Source organism: Indicator indicator, chromosome 1, assembly GCF_027791375.1.
Source record: "Indicator indicator isolate 239-I01 chromosome 1, UM_Iind_1.1, whole genome shotgun sequence".
Lineage (NCBI taxonomy): Eukaryota > Metazoa > Chordata > Aves > Piciformes > Indicatoridae > Indicator > Indicator indicator.
Window position 1 is genome coordinate 73,229,061 of NC_072010.1, and position 21,109 is coordinate 73,250,169.

The following is a 21,109-nucleotide window of genomic DNA, read 5'->3' on the forward strand; positions in this document are numbered from 1 at the left end:
GAGCTTCACTGTCCATGTTCTTTGGACATGCTCCAGCACATCAATATCCTTGTAGTGAGGGGCCCAAAACTTAACAGAGTGTTTGAGGTGCAGGCTCACCAGTGCTGAGTACAGGAGTCAATCACTTCCTTAGTCCTGCTGGCCACACTGCACCTCCTGTAAGCCAGGATGCTGTTGGCCTGCTTCCATTGCCAATAAAGGTGCTTTCAGAGAAGGCAAGTACTATATATGCTGGGTGAAGACTTCTTTGACTAATGTGATGTTAAGGAACAAATACCATGACTATAAATGGTATGTGTCTCCTAAACTCCCTGGTGGGACTAAGTGACCTTCTCTCCTTAGTTACAGGATGTTTAGCAGCCATTATGTAGTTTTAGGGACAGGCAACATCAATTTCATAGTGGTGGGTTTTATAGTGAAGTAACATAAGAAGGGAAAGGAGCATTTTGAATCCATTCCTCACTTGCAAGGTTGAGTCCTTTTGTCCCCATGCAGCACTCCAGGATGGGGACAGAGTGGCTGGAGAGCAGCCAGGCTGAAAGGGACCTGGGGGTACTGGTTGACAGTAGACTGAACATGAGCCAGCAGTGTGCCCAGGTGGCCAAGAGAGCCAATGGCATCCTGGCCTGTATCAGGAATAGTGCAGCCAGCAGGAGTAGGGAAGTCATTCTGCCCCTGTACTCAGCACTGGGTAGGCCACACCTTGAGTACTGTGTCCAGTTCTGGGCCCCTCCATTCAAGAAGGATGTTGAGTTGCTTGAATATGTCCAGAGAAGGGCAACAAAGCTGGTGAGGGGGCTGGAGCAGCAGCAGCCCTATGAGCAGCAGCTGAGGTAGCTGGGGTTATTTAGCCTGGAGAATAGAAGGCTCAGGGGAGACCTTATTACTGTCTACAACTACCTGAAGGGTGGTTGTAGGCAGGTCAGGGTTGGTCTCTTCTCCCAGGCAACCAGCAGCAGAACAAGAGGACACAGTCTCAAGCTGTGCAGGGGAAAGTTTAGGCTTGAGAAGTTCTTCACAGGAAGAGTGATTGCTCTTGGAATGGGCTGCCTGGGGAGGTGGTGAGGTCAGCATCCCTGGAGGTGTTTAAGAAAAAACTGGATGAGGCACTTAGTGCCATGGTCTAGTTGATTAGATAGGGTTAGATGATAGGTTGGACTTGATGATCTTGGAGGTCTCCTCCAACCTGGGTGATTCTGTAATTTGCATCAAAAAAACAATAAAGAGCAAACCCTATTTTTTGACCACTTGAAACAATGTTTTTTTCATGAATGTCAACTGAATACTCAAAACTCTCTAAGCCAGAAGATAGGTGAATAGCATTTCACACTGTAAAAGGGCATCTGAGGCATCTGTTAGGATGGGAAAGATGAAGGTTTAAAAAAAACCCTTTTATTTCACTAATTAACAAGATAAACTGCTTCCTTACATAAAGGATACTTACCTTTTGCTTTTCTTGGAAAAATAAGACTGACACTCTTCCTTTTCCAGGTAATTCTGAATGCTATAGCAGTACATAACGCTCCTGAAACAGGGTTTGAAATTCAAGAAAGGCATTTAAACTCGGTCTCAGTCCTTGGACTTGTGATATTTGGGCATGACTCATCCATCACATCTCCTAAAAAGCTGACTGCAGAATCTCTTTGATCAAGGTGGATGCCTACAGGGCTTTGGTGTTACCATAGCAAAGGACAGCAGACAACCACATGAGTACTTCTGTACTAGATTTTCCACTCTTTAGCCTCAGGAGAAATTGGATTGATCAGCAAAGATAGAAAAGGTTGCTTAAGATTTATGGGTTTCCCAAATTCCTTAAGACTTGAAGAAGACTGTTTTTCATCAGCCGAGAGAGAAAATCTAGAGGCCAGGGCAGTCTGACTTCTGGAATTTCAGTCAAGAGATTGGATGAGGGCAAGAGCATTCATTGCAAGAGATCTTCAGCACTAAATAGAGGCCTTTAAAGCTAATGAAGTACAAAACTGAGATTTTACCAACAAATAGGTAATTTTGATATTTCAAGTTATGTTCTGGGAAAACTTTCATGGCCACATTTAATATTTAAACTCACAGAAGCTGGAGTGGAAGTCAAACACACACACTTAAAAAAAAAACCAACCCAACTCTGAACTGTAAAATGTCAATTATTCACAAATACCTACCCTAATAGTTAATTAAAAAATGGTATGACATCATCACATTTTGGATTTTGAAATAAAACACTCATGCTGTGGCACAACTAAATCTTGTTTTCCCACTTTGGAAAACTAGCACATACACTGTAGTAAACCCACATGTCTCCTTAAATGCCCTTTGACTTCAGTGAATTACTCAAAAAGGCTCTCTGAATGCACCATGTTTCATGATCAAGCTTTGTAATATGATCTGATTTTCTCTGAAACAATATGCTATGTGAGTGTTATCATATTCTTTCACTCCCATTCAGGCCCTTGAAGATACCTGTCCTTTACACTTTCCATGTGTCCAAGAACAAATACACAATTACTGGCAACAGCAGCATTAGGAACAACTGCATAAAGTGTACCTTGTTGCAACCATTAATGTGGTTCTGTAGACTTGCTCTGAGTTTACTGTAGCACATGTGCTGTCTATGACAATGCAGCTACTATTGGTAAAGCAGCACCAGCCACATCTGGTCAACAGCTGCAAAATGAAGAAAGGTTTCTTAGCAGAGCCATTACAATGTTCACCCCATGTGCCAGCTGCAAGGCCATTAGAAGACACAAACTATTTTTTTTTCCTGTGGCAGAACTTTTATTTGGAGGGAAATTACAACTTTTGCATTTACATGGCACAAATTATATACAGTACACTTTCCATGATAAGAATTATGATGCTGTTCACAGAAAGGTATCAAATTTGAGATAAATAATGCGTAAGCTAAAATATACAAACAAGGGGTGGAGGTGAAACTATTGGCCATTTTTATTGTCTATAGAAGAATTTCAAGGAATAATGTTAATTCAATGTTCAAAAATTTTTAACAAACTTCTAGTAAAGTTAATTGAAATATTTATAATACTATTCAGTTGTTGCACAGTATTTCCAATATACAATCAAGAAGATGCACAGAACACAACACTTAATATGAAAAAACCCTATTGCACCCACAATTTAAAGGTTCCTCTGCCTTTTGGATGCTGCACTACCATATTTATACAAACATTTACAACACTTCAGTAAACACAAAGGTTCTAAATGTAGTGCAGCATTATCGGGGGCCATTTTCAGCTCTTAAAATAAATGTTAAATGCCCATATAGTGTGCCATTTATTCTAAGCTGATGATTTAAGCTGTAACCCTTAATTCCTACTTGGAGTAGTAAACACACTTTCACCACGTTCAGAAGATTACCATCCCTCTGACTATACATACTCTATATTCTGAGCCCTAAACTGTCCTTGGCTTCATTGTCATTTTGGCATTTTGCCTCAGTGCTTGTGACAACTATCCCTTATGCTGATTTTTTTAATGTCCTGTTAAGTAGTCCTGTGTAGAATCTGAAGCAAAAGAATCTGCATCTTCATTATCAGAATCATCACTGCTGTCGTCAGCTGCTGGCTCTCCCGTCAGCGCTATGCGGGCATAGTCATCAGTGTCTATAGACTTGCAGAAGTGAATGGCATACTTCAGCTTTTCCTCTAGGACTTGCTTACAAGAATACCTGGGCAGCTTCAGGAGGAAGAAGCAAGTGTACGACTCCGGAAGAAAGTGGTCTGGAGGATTGTATTTATCCAATACCTGTTCAAAAGCAGAAGCATTAGTATTTTGATTCACAGCCAGACCACAAATAAGTATCAAAATAGTATCGGAGAATTTTTTAACAGCATTTAAGATCTGTGACCTAAGTTTCTAAAAAGAACATTGAAAAGATGAAATCCACTTTCTCTGCACTAAGCAAATAAAACCGGACATCTATGAGCTTCTTGAATGATGAATGTGGTTGGAAACAACCTAAAAATAAAAGACTATATTACTTCAGCAAATACCAAAATGATTTGAAGATTGTGGGGGTTTTAATTTAGTTGAAATGACTAATGGAGCTGAATGAAATAATAAACAAACCCCAGCAAGAAAAGGTGATGACTGACAGTGGAAAACTCTCAAAATCCAGAGAAGTGGCTGGGAAATTAAACAAATATCCACTTGCTCAAGTCAAGGGAGAAAAATATTTACATACATTATAGGCACTGTCAAATCTATAATGTAATGCTGCAAGAAACAGTTCACTGCAATCAGCCCGCTGTCTTGTTATGTCACTCTACTACTTTGCTGCCAACAGCTTTTTAAAATAGCCCCCCACACTCCATCCCATACACATTACCTGAATAACAAAGTCCCTCCCTCTAAAGTCTGCAATAGTCCTGGGCAGCCTTGTTCTGCCCCACACAAAACGCAGGAAGAGAGATCGCTCTGTATTGGAGAAGGACTCCATCACCTCCCAGAACCACTGTATCAAGGAAGCAGTTGGTTCAATGCCTTTATAAGTTGCTACAGATTTCAGAAGGTGGAGTGGAATATCCGGGCTTCCACATACCTGAAAAACAAAACACAGTGATAGGCTACAAAAATCTGATCAATTAGAGGTAATTTGTTCCCCTCCCATTCCTTTAAGATATTTAATCAGCTTTTACTCTAACAAAATGAACACTCAAATATCTGAAGTACTGTGTACTGTAGTCTCCTATTACAATAATGTTATGTACAGATCTTCCCATCAGCAAATTATAATGAACCTTCTTTTATACTTCCAAATCACATACAGAATTAAACATTCTACTTGGGATCACTGTCTTCCAATTTACCTTCTAGGTCCCTGTTTTATGGTTTGGAGATTTTGGGGCCTTTTTTGTTGTTTTGGTTGGTTGTTTTTTTGGGTTTTGGGGTTTTTTTTTGATTGGTTGGTTGGGGGTTTTGTGTCTTCTTAAGTCTTTTTTTTGTTTGTTTCTTTCTTCCAAGAATAATCCATTACACCACTGTTCAGCTATATCAAAATAACCTTATTAACACCAAGAGGGAAATTAAACATTTTCAGGTCTTTCCTTGGATTAGACATTTGCAATTACAGAATGATCATTGTTAATGTGGGTTTTGATTAGTAAGATGCAAGTGAAAGATCTCACTCAAAATTAGTTTGATAGAGGTAGCAAAGTAGAGATTGATACCATAGTTTCCAGTTCATATCCTGTAAAGAGTGAAAGTAGAGGAACTGGGACAACACGAGCCATCCCCTCACGAACTGCTGCAACTTGTTCGTCAAATTCATGAAGTCTGCAGAGACATTTTCAGAGTTTCTGTGAATGTCATTTCTAGCAATTATTTCTAGCAATTACTGTAATTAACCACTCTCAAGTCTTCAGCTATATGTCAAGGAACATTAACAATCATTTATTACACAAGATACTTAGAACAGTTTCTACACCAAGTTGTGCTGCACAGCAAGCTCAGTATATTTTATTTCTAGTATTATTCAGTGTGCTATGTCTGGCAAGCACAAACCAATACCCCACCTGCTCTTGGGAAAAGAATGGCTGTACTTTGAAATTCTGCCCTCAAACATTCCCCACACTAGACAGACATTATGGTAAAAGAAAAATGGGTCTGAACTACAACATGATGTCTGAGGGGACAGGAGTGGTTTTATTTCAAGACAGACACAGATAAGTCTAACATTTTACTGCTTCTGCTGCCACCCACAATTTGTGTTTTACCTTTTTTTTTTTTCCCTCTTTCTCCCTGTCTAATGATTTCTGAGATATTTTACAGAGCTCTCCAGAGCAGAGGTTTGCAGCATTGACAAGTCCTGTCCTGAGGCTTGTCATCAACAAAATAAATAAAAATGTCAGGACAAACTTGGTATTTCACACTCACTTTTCCACATGGATTCCATTCATGGTAAAGGTACTAGCCTTTCTCTTAAAGATCTTAATGTAATTTTACAACTTAATCTAAGCACTTAAGTCTTTCTCCCAAAGCCCTTTTAACTGTAAAATGCATTATTTAGAAGTGCTTATGTCCTTTGAGGAAAGCCAGAATTGGGCAAGAGAACAAAACTATTTCTTCAAAGGAATGTAACATTTCATATAGACGTATCATTTATCCATTCCAAATGAAATTTCTCTCTACTGTCCAAAATAGGTTTAACTATTAGTTCATAACTAGTTATAGAAAATAAGAAAATCAAAGATTGTAGTTCAGCAGCTGTTGGCAGGCACTTTAACTACAAACTAATAGGCAAGTATATAGTGATAATAAAGTTTTGCTCAAGCACTCTCAAAAACAATTACCTATGGTGGAGAGAACGAAACAACTATGAATCAGTTTCTTGTCTAAATGATCTAAAGTTCCGTATTTCGAAAAGCGCTAGGTCCACTGCTTTGCATAACAAGAGGCCTATGCTTGTTTCCTATACTTTTCTAGATCAGCTATCTAGGTATTCAAGTCACCAATGGCCTGTCTTCTCAAATACTTAAAAATTATTTCCCACTGACTGCAGTCCAATATTTAGCCTTTGGCACCTGTGGGTGAATTTGCTTGTCTATGTATAACAGACATATTTTATGGTGTTCAAGGTATGAACATTTTTGTTTGTGTATTCTAACTTTGGTAAGAATAGAGTAAGAATTAGGCTAAAATTGTTCTTGACTGCAACTGATGACATGAAAAACTGCAGGAGTATTAGCACTAAGTATAAGCTCTTCACAAACATTTTAAAGATTAAGCCTATTCTGTATTGCATAAGAAGAACTAGATCGATAGTGCATGTCTCCTTGTGTAGAACTGTCAGCCAAAAACGCTCTTTCAGGACTGCTATTCAAATCTAGAGCAGTACCTGCTAGCTTACTCTGTTTCCTAAAAATTAAGTTTAATCTTTTCTCCTTGGTTATAAAATAAAGCAGAAAATTCAATGCTGCAATCACATGAAAATATTAAAATACTTGTATATAAGAGGTTAAAGTGTCATATTGTTTAAAAGTTTTTACATTTATTTTTAAATGCTTATTCATGTCAAGAATTTGAATGATTTATTCACAAACCTGTAGTTTATTGCCAGCCTCACATATTCAGCTCTATTATCCAGTGTAATATGGGTGTACTTGGAACTCAGTTGAATATCTTGACCACTTGCATTAGGCACAGTGAATGGGAGGCTCATAGCTTCAAATTCTTCTGAAGTGGCTTCATTGTCTCGAATGTACATTAGCCCGGGAATAAAATCTTTATCAACCTTTTTGAAATAACGAGCCCAAGTTAAACTATGAAACAGTGTCTCTTGCACACCAAAAGCACTGCATCATGTGTTATCTAGCAAAAGCATTGTTAAATGTCTGACCACAATCCATTTAATTTTTGTCTTCTATGCAAAAATTCATTACACTGGGATGTGGAAGGGTGCATGTGTTCAACATTCAATCCTTTTGGGGAGTGCTTGCCAAGAAACTGTATTATAAAAGAAAACGGATTGAAGCTTAAAAATTTAATCATCTCTACAAAGTCCAGTGCTCGTTTTGGTACAAAAGGAATCCCTTTACTGACAACAATGACTCAATGCTTTCACAGTAAGTATATTTCTACGTCACAGTATTTGAGAAGGAACTCTTCCTAATGACAGCTTAAGTCTTACTCCACATTTACTGAGCTTGGTAAACAGAAATTGAAACTTTGTGCTGTTCAGTATGTGGCACAAACTATTGTCAGTTGTAGTTTGAACTAATTTTCCTTTTACTTCAAAACAGTGTAGGCATGTGCGCCCAATCACAGTTACTGCATCTTGGCACAACAGACAGAAACAGCTCCAGAAAGGTCTACTGGAAAGTGTGAGTTCAACCACAAACATTCGTCTAGTCAAAAGCTTGAGAAGATTGAAAATGCTCTACAATTCAGACAGCTTATTCAACTATTTTTGAACAACTTAAATTTACAGTTTTAACAGTGTATACAAGTCACCCTTCCACACTGGCTCAAAATGTAAAAGGCCAGTCAAAACACAAATACACAGAAACCAGGAAAGCCAGGCACTGGTGAAAAATTTATGCTAGAGTCTGCTTGTCTGCTCTAAGTTGTGTTCTACTTATGGACTTTATACTTACCTCACTGAGATCAGCAATTGTTAGGTTCATTCCTGCAAGCTGTTTCCACACTGGCTCAGCCAGGTTTAGGCTCAGAGGGCTGCCGGTCCGAATAGCAATGCCCAAAAGTACACCTGGTAAGATTGAACATAACGTTACCCATTTCAGGAGGTTAGATGCCCAATATTTTGATCACATAATGCAAGTAGAATGTCAGTTACTAAGGAATTACCCAGAAAACGAAACATGTTCATATGCAAGAGTGACTTGGCAGCAGGATTTAATAGGAAGCAATCTCTGTTTGCTCCAGATTCATCTCTTCCATTTGGTGTCACAATTAACAGAGGGGTCAGCCCATTCTGAAGCTCCTCACACATTTCCGCTATTGATTCACTATAACCTCCACCACAATCATCCACAGATTCACCTTGGGGGGGAGGAAAAAAAAAAGTTTCAAAATTAAATGTTCTTTCAAAAATAAATTAAGTATTAAAATAATCTGCATTTCCTTCCATAGGGATAACTGAGTAAACAGTCAATCATAAAAGCTACATTTTTGTATCTGTTCATATGAAAACCCTTCATCTGTTGCTTTAGATTTGGATATTTCCAGTTCATTGTAAATCACATTATTTAGAAGATGATACAACATGCCACAGCGTCAAAAATCACTGTTTTGTCAGAATGCAACTAGCATTTTTGTGTTATATGCTCTTCAAAATAATAAAATAGAACAGAGATAGAAAAAGGAAGTTAAAACAATGTGATTCTTAGGTGACGTTTTAAAATAGATTTTATATATCTTATACATAGTAGATTTCTATCTATGAATATTTTTCATCAAAAAGCTTATAATGATATTTTAACTGAAAATACAATTCTATCAGTAAAACCACTTAGCCAGGATTATGTACCAATTCAGATAGCTGAAAAACAAGTTTAGGTTTTGCAGAATGTTTGTTGCAGGCAGAAGATTTTCCCTCCTAGAAACTGAGGAGAATTACAGATGCATTTCCACTAATCTTGAGGGTTTTTTATAAAATAATTTTTAAAAGCTTTTTTACTTCCTAGTGTTTTAAGCACCTTCCTCTACCTAAACACATACACTGTTTTCCAATATCCCTCCCTTCCTTCAGGTCCTCCAAAAAATAAATCTGAAGAAAAGTGTAAAACTAAGTGCAATATAGGTGTGGGGGTGTGGAAAATCCTCTTACCAACAAACTTGACTTTCCAAACACGATGAGGAAGCAGAAGGCTATCAGGGCTAAAAGAACTCATTTTAGCACACATCTGTCCAAACACTGACTTTGTACCATCAGGCCCAGCCAGTCCTCCTTTGCTCCTAGAACGCTTTACCTATTGAGTAAGCACATTATAAATGCCACAGTAAGAACACAGTTCAGCTGGTATCACTATGCAGAGCAGATCATTGATGTTTATAAAATAAGTTTTCAGTGAAACATTTGCAGAAGTCCACAGTGTATCTTGCATATATGTGACACTTGCAGTAGAAAAATCAGGTTTCAAATTGCAGCACCACAGTATTTTCAGTACCATTTAATACCCATCCCTAGATATAGGTATCACAGACTCCTGTTGCATATCCCAGTCCTCTCAAGGAGGATGAAAGCTCTTAAAATCTCAGGCTATCAGGAGCCTAGAACTATTTAAGAATCACATGATGGCTTAGGGCAGAAGGCACCTCTACAGGTCATCTGGTCCAACTCCCTTGCTCAAGGAGAGCTACCTAAAGCCAGCTGCCCAGGACCACATCTAGAGGGCTTTCAAATATCTCTGAAAACAGACTTCACAGCCTTCCTGGGCAACCTGTACTAGGCCTTGGTCACGCTCACAGTGAAAAAACTGTTTCCTGACAGAGAGAGGAAACCTCCTGTTTCATTTTGTGCCCACGGTGTCTGGTCCTGCTACTGGTCACTGCTGAACAAAGCCTGGTTCCATCTTCTTTACACCTTCCCTTCAGGTATGCAAAAATATACATTAATGAGATGCCTCCTGAGCTTTCTCTTCTCCAGGCTAAACACTTCCAGCTCTCTCAGCCTTTGCTTATAACAGAGATGCTCCAGTCCCTTCACCATCTTTGCAGCCTTCTGATGGACTCTCTCCACTATGTCCATGTCCCTCTTGTACTGAACTATAGCCACTACTCCAGGTGTGGCCTCACCAGTGCTCAGCAGAGGGCAAGGATCACCTTCCTTGACCTGCTGGCAACATTCCTCCTAAAGCAGCCTAGGAGAGTCATCATCCTTCAGAACAAGGACACATTCCTGGCCGATGTTCAACTTAGTGCCTAAGAGCAACTCCAGGCTCTTTTCTGCAAAACTGCTTTTGAGCTAGGCTACTCCCATCGTACTGACACCTAAGGTTGGTCTTCCTCAGGTGCAGGAGGCTGAACTTTTCCTTGTTGAACTTTATGAGGTTCCAGTCAGCCCATTTCTCCAGCTTGTCAGCATCTCTCTAGATGGCAGCACAACTCTCTGGTGTATCAACCACTTCTCCCAGTTTTCTACCATCAGCAAACTTGCCAAAGGTGTTCTCAGAATCATTAATGAAGATATTATCCAGGACTGGCCCTAGTATTGACCCCTAGAGTACACCACTAGTTACTGGCCTCCAACTTGACTTCATGCCACTGACCACCACCCTCTGGACCCAGCTGTTCTGACATTTTTCAACCCGATTCACTGCATGCTCATCCACCCTGCACCCCATCAGCTTGTTAGTGATAAAATAAATAGGATATACCTAAACATTAAGGCAAAAAAGTTACTGGTTCTAGGACAGGCTTCGCAGCAACTTCTGCAACACGTCCTGTCTCTGTGACATTGCTGTTTAACTGATAGTGACTACTACAATGATCACTATTTATAAACACCACAAATGCAAGTGCCTCTGTAACAGAAGACATTTTCCAGCTAATGCTTGGATTTGCAAAAACATGAAAAAAAGCATCTGGCTGTTGAAACACTTCCACCACATGTCCTGAACTGACCTGACAATGCTGAATGATTGTTCTAGTTCATCAGCATAACTACTTGAGACAATCTTAGTTCAAACATGGCTGACCATTACGATGATGATTTTTTTTTTAAATGAAAATAAAATTTTGGAGGTTGATTAGGTCTCAACCATTTTACTATTAGAGTCTCAACCATTTTACTATTAGGTCTCAACCTACTATTAGGTCTCAACCATTTTACTATTAGAGCTGGAAACAGACAAAAACAATAGGGGTGTTCATTGCAGCTAGGCAGAATTATTCTTGCCAGTTCAGCTGACAAGCCTGTGGGTGCTTCCCTTGATATGGAAGTTTACATTTCCCCAACTTTACTTATTTTAATTTCAAATATTTGTCATTCATCTATCTCTACTCAGCATCTGTTCAAAGGAAAACGGAAAGACAGAGGGGTATCAAAAATAATTTTTTTTTTATGATTTCCTTCCCCTATTCCTGAGGTAGCCACCAGTACCTTGGTAAACTGATTTTTACTGGATTGCAACCTACTTAGTTAATGCATCCTATGTCTCTGTTCATACATTTGTCCAAACTGTGTACTTTTTTCATACATAAGGCAAATCAGAGGCTGCCTTATTGGCCAGAAAACCAAATACATGTTATTCTTATAGTTATTAATGATAACATCTAAATATGTATCTATGATATTTACTAGGAGTCTCTTACAGAAGTAAGCACTACCAAAATGCATCTGTATATATACACACACACAAAGTAATGTGCTTTTGGGGCACCTACAGAAAAAGTGTATTTTAAGATTTGGTTAAGAACCGTAAGAAACGGAATGCAAAGAATATTCCACGTATTTTGCTGCCTCTTTCATCTAAAGGCAAAGATATGATCTAACAGCATTATGAATGTGTTTCTCCATCTGACACCATGTGTGCCACACCAGTACTTAAATACAAGGCAAATCTGCTCTGCTAGCAAGAGGGTCAGTAAGTAAACTTGAGCACTATAGCCCTGTCTAGACAAGTAACTGTTAGTTCACTTTCTGGCTCAGTCTTTGACTACTTCATTCACACATCTTCAGAGCATGGCCCAGGTACTGTTTTGGAATGTATCACTTAATAATCGTTCCCAAAACAATATGGACAGATTTCCAACAGTGTCCCAAACTGTCTGTGTTCATTCAAGCTTGCCTGCATGCTAAACCTCAAAGCACAGAACATCTACCCTCAACATTATGCTACAGAAATACCAGGCTAGCACTCAGGAGAGTTGTGGTACAGCCATCACATCTTATTTCACACACCCTGACACAGAAAACTATGTAAAAACTATTCCAGAGAAGGGCAATGAAGCTAGTGAGGGGTCTGCAGAAAAGGAGGCTGAGGGCAGAATGTTCACTCTCCTCAACTACCTGAAAGGAGGTCATAGAGATGTGGGGGTTAGTCTCTTCTCCCACCTAATGCATGATAAGATGAGAGGAAATGGCCTGAATTTGCCCCAGGGGAGATTTAGTTTGGATATTAGAAGAAACTTCTTCACTGAAAGGTTTATTAAACACTGGAATATACTGCTCTGGGAGGTGGCTGAATCATCATCCCAGGAGGTGTTTAAAAGACCCATAGATCTGGTGCTAAGGGACATGGTTTAGCACAAGACTTGGTAAAGTTAGATGATGGCTAGACTTTAAGACCTTTAAGGTCTTTTTCCAAGTGAAACAATTCTATGATTCTCCTGCGTCTTACTATTGTAAGACTCCCAGCAGAAAAGATACAGGGCCAAGTATTTTCTAAAGTGAACACAATTTACTCAAAAGGAGTCTGGTCCATGTAAAACTTGACCTAAGTACAAAGGAGTGGTGCTTTGCTTGCTTTTATGCCACAAACTGTAAGAAAGTCTTCTGAAAACAAGGGAATTCAAAGCATAGCTGGAAGTAAGATCAAAACTCGTTAACATTGACAATTAGCTGCTTGACACTATGTAAAACAGCTTTGACTCTTCATTTCAGTATTACAAACAATCAAATAGTTTAGGGATCCACATTTTCCTTCTCTGCAAAAGGTAACTCAAGAAACTGCCACTTGTACTTGATACTATATAATCAGGCCAGATTATGAACATGATCTTTTTTGGCTTAATCTAGGACAGACCTGTGTTACAGGAATATTTCTTTTCCCCCAGAAGCTATGAAGAAGGGAAGCCCTGCAGCTACTAGTTCTTTTCTAGATTCAAGTAATGAACTGAAGTACAAGAGAAAGTCTATCTTAATTAACTCAACAGTGGAAGGATGGCACTAGGAAATGAGCCCAAACCCTACTCGCTAGTTTCCTGCTTAAATTCTTGCACTGCTTTATTGTACTTTCTAATTTCATACATGTGCACAAAAAAGCAATGAGAAAATTTCTAGCACTCTTCAGCTTCAACTTCCCAAATAAACAAAACCAGCAAATTTTAATTACATAATATTACCACAAGAAATTTTACATGTCCATAGAAAACAGCAAGTAAGCAGAAACAGGGTCCAGGCACAACAGGGTGTACTAAGACAAAACTGATTTGTCAGAATTTTCACAATTCCTCCATTCTAGGTTTTCTTTTTTTTTTTTTGTGCAATATACTCAGAAAAAGAGAACATCACTACTAAAGAAAAGAAATGCGTGAGGATTCCGTAAGACTAGGCTTCAATCCATTTAAACAAAAACAATGTTTTACTATTCTATGTTACAGAATTATCTATGGAAGAGAGACATATCTGGCCTAAGGCACAACATTACATTTTCTAACGTCAATGATAAGGAAAAAAGCCCTTTTGTATCAAAGAGTTCTGCAATCAGTATGACCACATGTGATGACCAGCAAAGGACAAGAGTTTATCCGCCTGATTTTTAGTTATATTCAACAGCACTTCTTTCCTAGCCTTTTTATTTTTTCCCCTTCACGTTCTCTGTTACAAAAGCAACGGCTGAATAATTCATCTGACCGTTTGGGAAGATAAGAAAGGCATCAGAATCACTAGTCTCTTAAACTATCTAATGTAGTGAGATTTGAAAAAGCATTTCTTGGTCAAGCAGGACAAACTTTGCTCATTAGAGCCTAAATCATTCACTTAATATTTTAACAAGTGTTCCTATAGTGGGGCTGAAAACATGCTGAAAAGTCAGCAGCCCTTGCTCCATTCACTTCTTCATTGTTTGTGTCTCTGATTTAAAAAAAAAAAATAATCAACTCTTTTTCAATTGCTTCTTATCTGAGTACTACAGGGACTTGACAAATGTATAGCACTGTGGACTAAATACAGATACTAAAATGAAAATTTCAGCTTAAGATACCTGTATTCTGTTGAGCTCTACAACTGGCCCATGCTGACGATCTCTCACCATAGTTGCTTGCACAACTTTTCTGAAAGCTGCCTCCTAAAAACCAGAAAATATGAAAAATTCAAATAGTGTCAAAACTGCACATATTCCACAGATAAATACACAGTTCAATTCAGGGAAAAAAAAAACACAGAAGAATACAGAAACTGAATCTGCAATATTATCTTTCAACAATTTCCTTCTGAAAACATCACAAAACACTAGAAAAGACATAAAACCTCTGAGTCTTTCTTCAACAGAAATGAAAAAAAAAAAAGCATCAGATACTTTTGAAATAATAAAAATAAACAAAAGCCACAGAAGACACAAAGCTGTGACATGTGAATTAAGGATGTTATGTGCAGAAATACAACTCAAGTTGGGAACAGCTGGGACACTAAAAAATAAAAGGAAGAAATTCTCTTAAAACGGCATAAAAAGTTAGTACTGCACCCAGATTCAGTTATTATGAAACAATCAACACGCCACTCAGTACAGGTATAAATCAGTTTATACCAAAATAACACATGTATAGAGAGAATAAGTAACAGAATAAGAATAAAAAGAGTAAGACAATAAAAAAAAGTCAAATATAGAAATAGAATAGAGATAGAATAGAAAGCAAACAAAAATTTAAAAACAAAGTTTTAGTGCAAATTTAAGTATCTGATGTTCTCTCAGTAAATATTTGGATCTAATTTTACACTATCAGTTTCAAGCAAACTTCAGAAAGTCTTTAGAATTTCTGCAAGGTAGGCCTGGCTTAAATGCTTAGGTATCAATATAGCATCACAATTCCTGTTGTCTCTGTTGACTGCTTTTGACATAAAATATGTGTGATATGACATTTTATCTTATATCTGAATCCTTTCCAAACTCTTAAATTATGTTTAATGTGTCTCCTGTACACACATTCCTATACTTAACATCATATGCCTAAAGACTCCCTATTAATAGCACTAAAATATAGAAGTGATATGAGCAGAACATCTAGGATTTCCCTTTCCCTTTTCCAGTTCAGGTTGTCATGTGAAATGAGTGAGGAAAAATGAAAAATGAGCTCTTAGTCTGTGAAGTCTTTCCAATATATTTCCTAGATTATGTCTCTTTATATAAGGTTATAATTTTTTGTTAGACTGGTTTCTACTACAGTGAGAAAATTCAGATGCAAAACTGATGGTCATACTGAAGGTTTCTAAATGCTTTCAGCGTATGTATTTTTGCTTAAGTGTTGTAGCCCTGAAGCATTATAATTATTTATATTTTCTCACTAATCACTTTACTTACAACTATAAAAATCCACTTTCTTTACCAATTAGACACTGAACTAAGTATTCTGGTTTTGCTTTTTAGCCCAATCTAAAATAAGTTTGTACCTTAATATACCAATTGATCCAAAGCTCTATGATCTGACCATGACAACCAAAATGCAAAAAGCAGGCCACTTGGTACCTATCTCACATGTTCTTCCAGGATAGCATCTACTGAATACCCTAGAAGAGTTCAGCTACACTACAAACTGAAGATTCACAGCGTAAAATTATTTTCAAGATCAACACACAAGCACAGTGATGAAGAACTGAGGAAAACATAGTAAAAAGCACACATTTACAAAGAAGTTTGCATAATCCAAATGCAAATATTTGATATACAACTTACACAACAAAATGAAATACAGAGATCTGTTTTCTTCATAAAGAGTTAAAAGTGTACTTCACTTACAGTTATACATCACTCCCTTAAAAATATTCTGATAAATACCTTTCCCTGTGATATCAGTATTCCCCGTAATGTGTCAAACCCAACTGAGGGTCCTTGGCCAGTTTCATCAAGTCTTCCTTCAAGATCAAACATTGGAATACAAGGACAGAAGAGTTCAGAAATGTGATGCAACAGCAGAAGCCTGTTTCTCAATGAAATGATGGGAATTTCCTGCAGATGATTGTACTCCATAGGAACCTATGATAAGGCAATGCTATATTAACGCAATTTAAAATTATTACATACTTTATTAAATAGAACAGCAGTTCGTAAGATTTATAAATTTGTATTAGGAATTCAGGTACTTATTTACACTGTCAAAACTTATTACAGAAAGTTCAGTTATTTATAAAAGATACTAGTAGTATGAATCCAAACTGAAAAAAGTGTTAGATTCATGACCGTTGCGACTGTTCCTTCTACTCCATATTCTGCAATTCTCTTTATTCATCCTCTTTATACATCCTGTCCTCACTATAGCCAGGAATTATAGCTGAAAGACAGAATATTCAGAAAACCAATCTTGACATAAAGAAAGTAACGAAGAACTCCGTTGAATGGCATAAGATTTTCTTAGCTGGAATACCAAACTGACATTCCCACTGATTTGCAAACTCAGTTACTGTTCTGCACTGGATTAACAACTGAATGAAAGAGGCTTTCTCACCTCAGAAAATGGGAATCCTTCCTTGGAAATAGGGAAGTCAAACAAAAGTAACTGGCTCAAACTCAAAGCCAAATCAAAGCACACTGAGCTTTTGAAGGGACTTAGAAAGGAAAAACATCTACTGAAAGATCAGCAATAAGCATAGTAAGTACATTTAAAATCTGAACACAGTAAGCCAAAAATATTACCTGTGTAGGGAGTTTGCCAGCATTAGCAGGTTTACTGGTTGACCAAGCTAAAGTATGTGCTGAGCCACAGGCTACTCTGTTGATCTTTTTACCCTGAAGCGCTGCAACCAAGCGTGGTCTTTGGATGGCATTAGTTGTTCCATCTCCAAGCTGCCCTTCATCATTATCTCCCCAGGTATAAACTTCCCCTAAACCAATAAAAATAATTAATTGTCCTGAAGCTAAAATAGAAGTGTTTTACCTTCTTTTACATTTGCATTTATAAATCATTTAAATGAACGAAGCCTTGGACTTTAATCAAGACTCCTAGGACTGACAGTCATCCTGAAATCCACTATCTAGTGCAGATAAATCTCAAATGACATGGTTAAGCCCATGGTTTATGTAGAGCAGCATACGATGAATTAATTTCCTCACAGTTTGTTTCAGAACAGGACAAAACGGTGGAGCAGAAGAATACCAACTGATACAGCAAAAACTGCTGTATTTGACAGCTACATAGCAAATAAAAAGATATAACGTTAAAAAAGGATTAGAAAAGATTTTAACATTTTGCATAAGAGAAAAGATCCTGTAATGGGTTGTATGGCTAGAAAGGACATTAAAATGAGTGCTTACTGCTCCAAAATAATTGCAAAATACCTTTAAAATGGCAATCTTGTTTTTGAGCATTCATTTTCCACAACTACAGCCTATTTTACTAGCACTTAGAAAACACTCAGTTGTTCTGCAGACTTAATTACTTGTGGGAGTGAGTCTGCTATAAAGAATATTCAGTATCTCAGCCTGCTCTGTTAGAAGCAGTATTGTTTGTACAGTGTTTCATTTAGCAAGTTAAACATCTCAGCAGGCCCAGAAGACCCTGCAAAAAAACCAAAAAGCCAAATAGATCCATCCATTCAACTGCTTGGCCAATCTGTAATTACTTTCAGAGCTCTGTATTTTTGTTTGACCATCAGAATTTACGAAACTTAAACTCTTTATTAATTAAAAACCTTCAGTTGGTTTTACACAACCATTGTAAATCAATGACATGCTTGCCATTTGAGAAATATGCAGCATCTGCAAACACAAAACATTTCCATGCACACAGAGGACCAGCATTGTTATCAAGGACAACCTAGCAACAGCTGATTAAAAAATAGTTTAATTTTTTCAAATTGAGAACCAAGTAAATTATTTTTCTTTTTTTTTTTACCATCCTCAGTGCAGCAAACACAGTGCAAAGACCCAGTAGCAATTGCAATGACTTTCTTCCCCTGCAGACCCTGCACTTGTCGTGGTCTTCTAACATGGTCATCAGATCCATGGCCTAACCGATGATAATCTCCTTTGCCCCTGCACACAGAAGGTAAAACATTTCAATTGTTTTAATTATGGAAAAACAGAATGGCAGACCGTGTCTGATTATCTGGTATGTAGATGGATTGATAAACAGTCCAATACCAAAACACTCTCCAAATACTCACAGAATGCTAGGGGTTGGAAGGGACCTCAAAAGATCATGTAGTCCAACCCCCATGCCAGAGCAGGATCACCTATACCAGGTCACACAGGAACACATCCAGGCAGGCCTTGAATATCTCCAGATAGGGAGACTCTACAACCTCCCTGGGCAGCTTGTTCCAGTATTCTGTCCAACTCACAGTGAAAAAAAATTTCCTCATTTTACATGGAACTTCCTATGCCTCGACTTCCACCTACTGCCCCTTGTTCTGTCATTGGGCATCACTGAGAAGAGCCTGAGTCCTTCCTCCTAGCACTCACCCTTTACACATTTATAAATATTAATGAGGTCACCCTTCAGTCTCCTCCTCTCCACACCTCAGTCTCTCCTCGTATGGAAGATGTTCCGTTCCCTTAATCATTTTTGTGGCTCTGTGCTGGACTCTTTCAAGCAGTTCCCTGTCCTTCTTGAACTGAGGGGCCCAGAACTCAATCATCCTTAGTTCGTATGACAGGGATGTGATTCTGTTGATAGAGTAAAAATTCTTAAACCTTCACCATGTTGTTCCTGCTTATTTTGTCAGTCCTTTTACCACTTCTGCAGGAGGTTGGTTGTTTTTTCCCTCTTAAAAGGGTATACTATTAGAAGCATTCATCTGCAAAAACAGTACGTTTACTGACCTCACAGAGTGGAATTTTGTACAGTTTAAGGATCTCTCTAATGCCATGCAAACAAGGCGGGGATGTTGGGAAGATATTTTCTTTATCTTTTTAAATACATATGTCTAGTAGTTTAAACTACACAATTTGGAATGTCATAGGAAGAATAAAAAAATAGTAAAATAAAATTCTCAGACTACAAGCTAGACACAATTTTGATCATATATGAGAATATTATTTTTGCTATCATCTTCCATCCTTCATGACACTTCAGGCTTATCATCATTCTATTAACCTCCTGGGAACTTCTGCATCTTGCAGTGGTTCCCCAAAGCAGTAGATTTTATTAGTAATCAAATAAAAAAAGAGTAACTCAAAAAAAGTTTCTGATAGAGGAAGAAAATCAAAATAGTGAAAGTAGTGTAACACTAACACCTATTGCAAAGCTACACTGTCAAAACTAATGCAAAATACTTACCATGTATATACTGCACCAGATTTGGTAAGAGCCACAGAAAATTGTGATCCACATTCTACTTTAACCACTCCAAGGCCTGTGAGGGAATCAATCTAGGAAAATAAAATCAAACAAAATCGAATCAAAGTGGCTCTAATTTCATAGACGACACTGTCTTAAAGCAAAATATAATGTGCAGCTGTGTGTGGATCATTTAGCAAACTTCTACTCTTTTCCTCTTTCTACCATTTACTATTTAAACGTTAAAAATAAGCTCAGATTTGGCAAACTGTTGAAGATCACACCTACTACATGTTGCAAATAGTTACTCAGTAATTGTCCCTTAGTAAAAACGTAAGGCTCTGCCTCCAAACACTCAACATTAATGATCCCTAGCCAACATAGTGATGTGATTCTGCCAGCATAGTAAAATTATTTAAATCTCTTCCACAGTCTCCTTGTTTATATTGTATGTCTTTATTTCACTTTACCATCATTTCTATGGAACTGATGATTGATGAAACAAATGAGCTCTTTTCATACTGTGTTGTATCATGCAATAAAAATTTTTACCCAGATAATAAAGTGTGACTCTGGAAGAATCTAAAATCCACTCTGCACACGTGTGTACAGTCACACTCGTATTTGTCAAATACAACACTCACCTTCATGACAGGTGTTGGATTTCATTTGTAATATATGAAGAAACTTCAAGTCAATCATGCATTCAGATGAAAGGTTTAACATAAAGTAAGATTGCTTTTTAACCAGTTGATATCCTTTTCTGGAATAAAATTATGACTTCAGCACTACTACGGAATTCTCTTAATGCAAGGAAACATGAAGACCTCTTGGCAAAACTTCATGCTTTGACACAAATTAAAATTAAATTGAGAAGTACGCTGGGATGAGCAATGCTCTCCAGAGAAAAAAGATTCAGGTGCAAGTCAGCACAAAACATGATGGCTTATCATAGCCCATGAAGTGAGTTCTTGACAACAACCACTAGAACACTGAAGTCCCAGGATGTGTGGAAGTCTGCACATACTGTCAAACCTCTCTTTACCATTTATGGTTTCTAAAACAATGAAAGAATTTTTATACTCAAATACCTTCATTGGTACTTTACAGCCATCACTGCCTCCTCTCCCAAGTTTTCCATAATCTCCATCACCCCAGGACCACACTGTATCATCATCAGTCAGGCACAATGTCTGTGCATCTCCACTGCCACAAGCTATGTCAATCACACGGTAGCCCTGGAGAGCTTCCACCTATAAAGAAATCACCCATTTTTGTTCACAATAGAGGACTCAGTCATTTAGTTTAGAAAAGATGATAAATTCAACTTGTCAAGGTATTTCACTGGAACTACATCTAAACTAAACTTGCTAAAACTAAAACACTACAGAAACAAGCAAATAAAGGCAACTCAAAGGACTTTGATCTTTACAAACCAGCAAAATTATCTCTAACTATGCATTTTAAATACTGGATTATTCTT

The 21,109-nt window shown here is 37.8% G+C and overlaps 1 protein-coding gene across 7 annotated transcripts in view; it reads right to left on the reverse strand.

Annotated features, from left to right (window-relative positions):
* Positions 1–2,764: 2,764 nt before the first annotated feature.
* Positions 2,765–21,109, reverse strand: part of HERC2 (HECT and RLD domain containing E3 ubiquitin protein ligase 2) — a 110,502-nt gene continuing 92,157 nt past the window's right edge. For 5 of the 7 annotated variants that reach the window (XM_054400547.1, XM_054400539.1, XM_054400564.1 and 2 more), the window contains 13 exons: positions 20,718–20,879; positions 19,627–19,718; positions 18,241–18,380; positions 17,043–17,230; positions 16,188–16,385; positions 14,400–14,483; positions 9,302–9,443; positions 8,320–8,514; positions 8,109–8,221; positions 7,056–7,246; positions 5,184–5,289; positions 4,343–4,555; positions 2,765–3,759 (listed from right to left, as the gene is read on the reverse strand). In XM_054400547.1, the coding sequence (XP_054256522.1) occupies positions 3,487–3,759; positions 4,343–4,555; positions 5,184–5,289; positions 7,056–7,246; positions 8,109–8,221; positions 8,320–8,514; positions 9,302–9,443; positions 14,400–14,483; positions 16,188–16,385; positions 17,043–17,230; positions 18,241–18,380; positions 19,627–19,718; positions 20,718–20,879 (2,097 nt within the window). In that variant the 3' untranslated portion in view covers positions 2,765–3,486. Of the gene's footprint in view, positions 3,760–4,342; positions 4,556–5,183; positions 5,290–7,055; positions 7,247–8,108; positions 8,222–8,319; positions 8,515–9,301; positions 9,444–14,399; positions 14,484–16,187; positions 16,386–17,042; positions 17,231–18,240; positions 18,381–18,990; positions 19,014–19,626; positions 19,719–20,717; positions 20,880–21,109 lie in introns of those variants that run through there. The other 2 variants (XM_054400573.1, XM_054400580.1) reach the window with 2 other exon arrangements.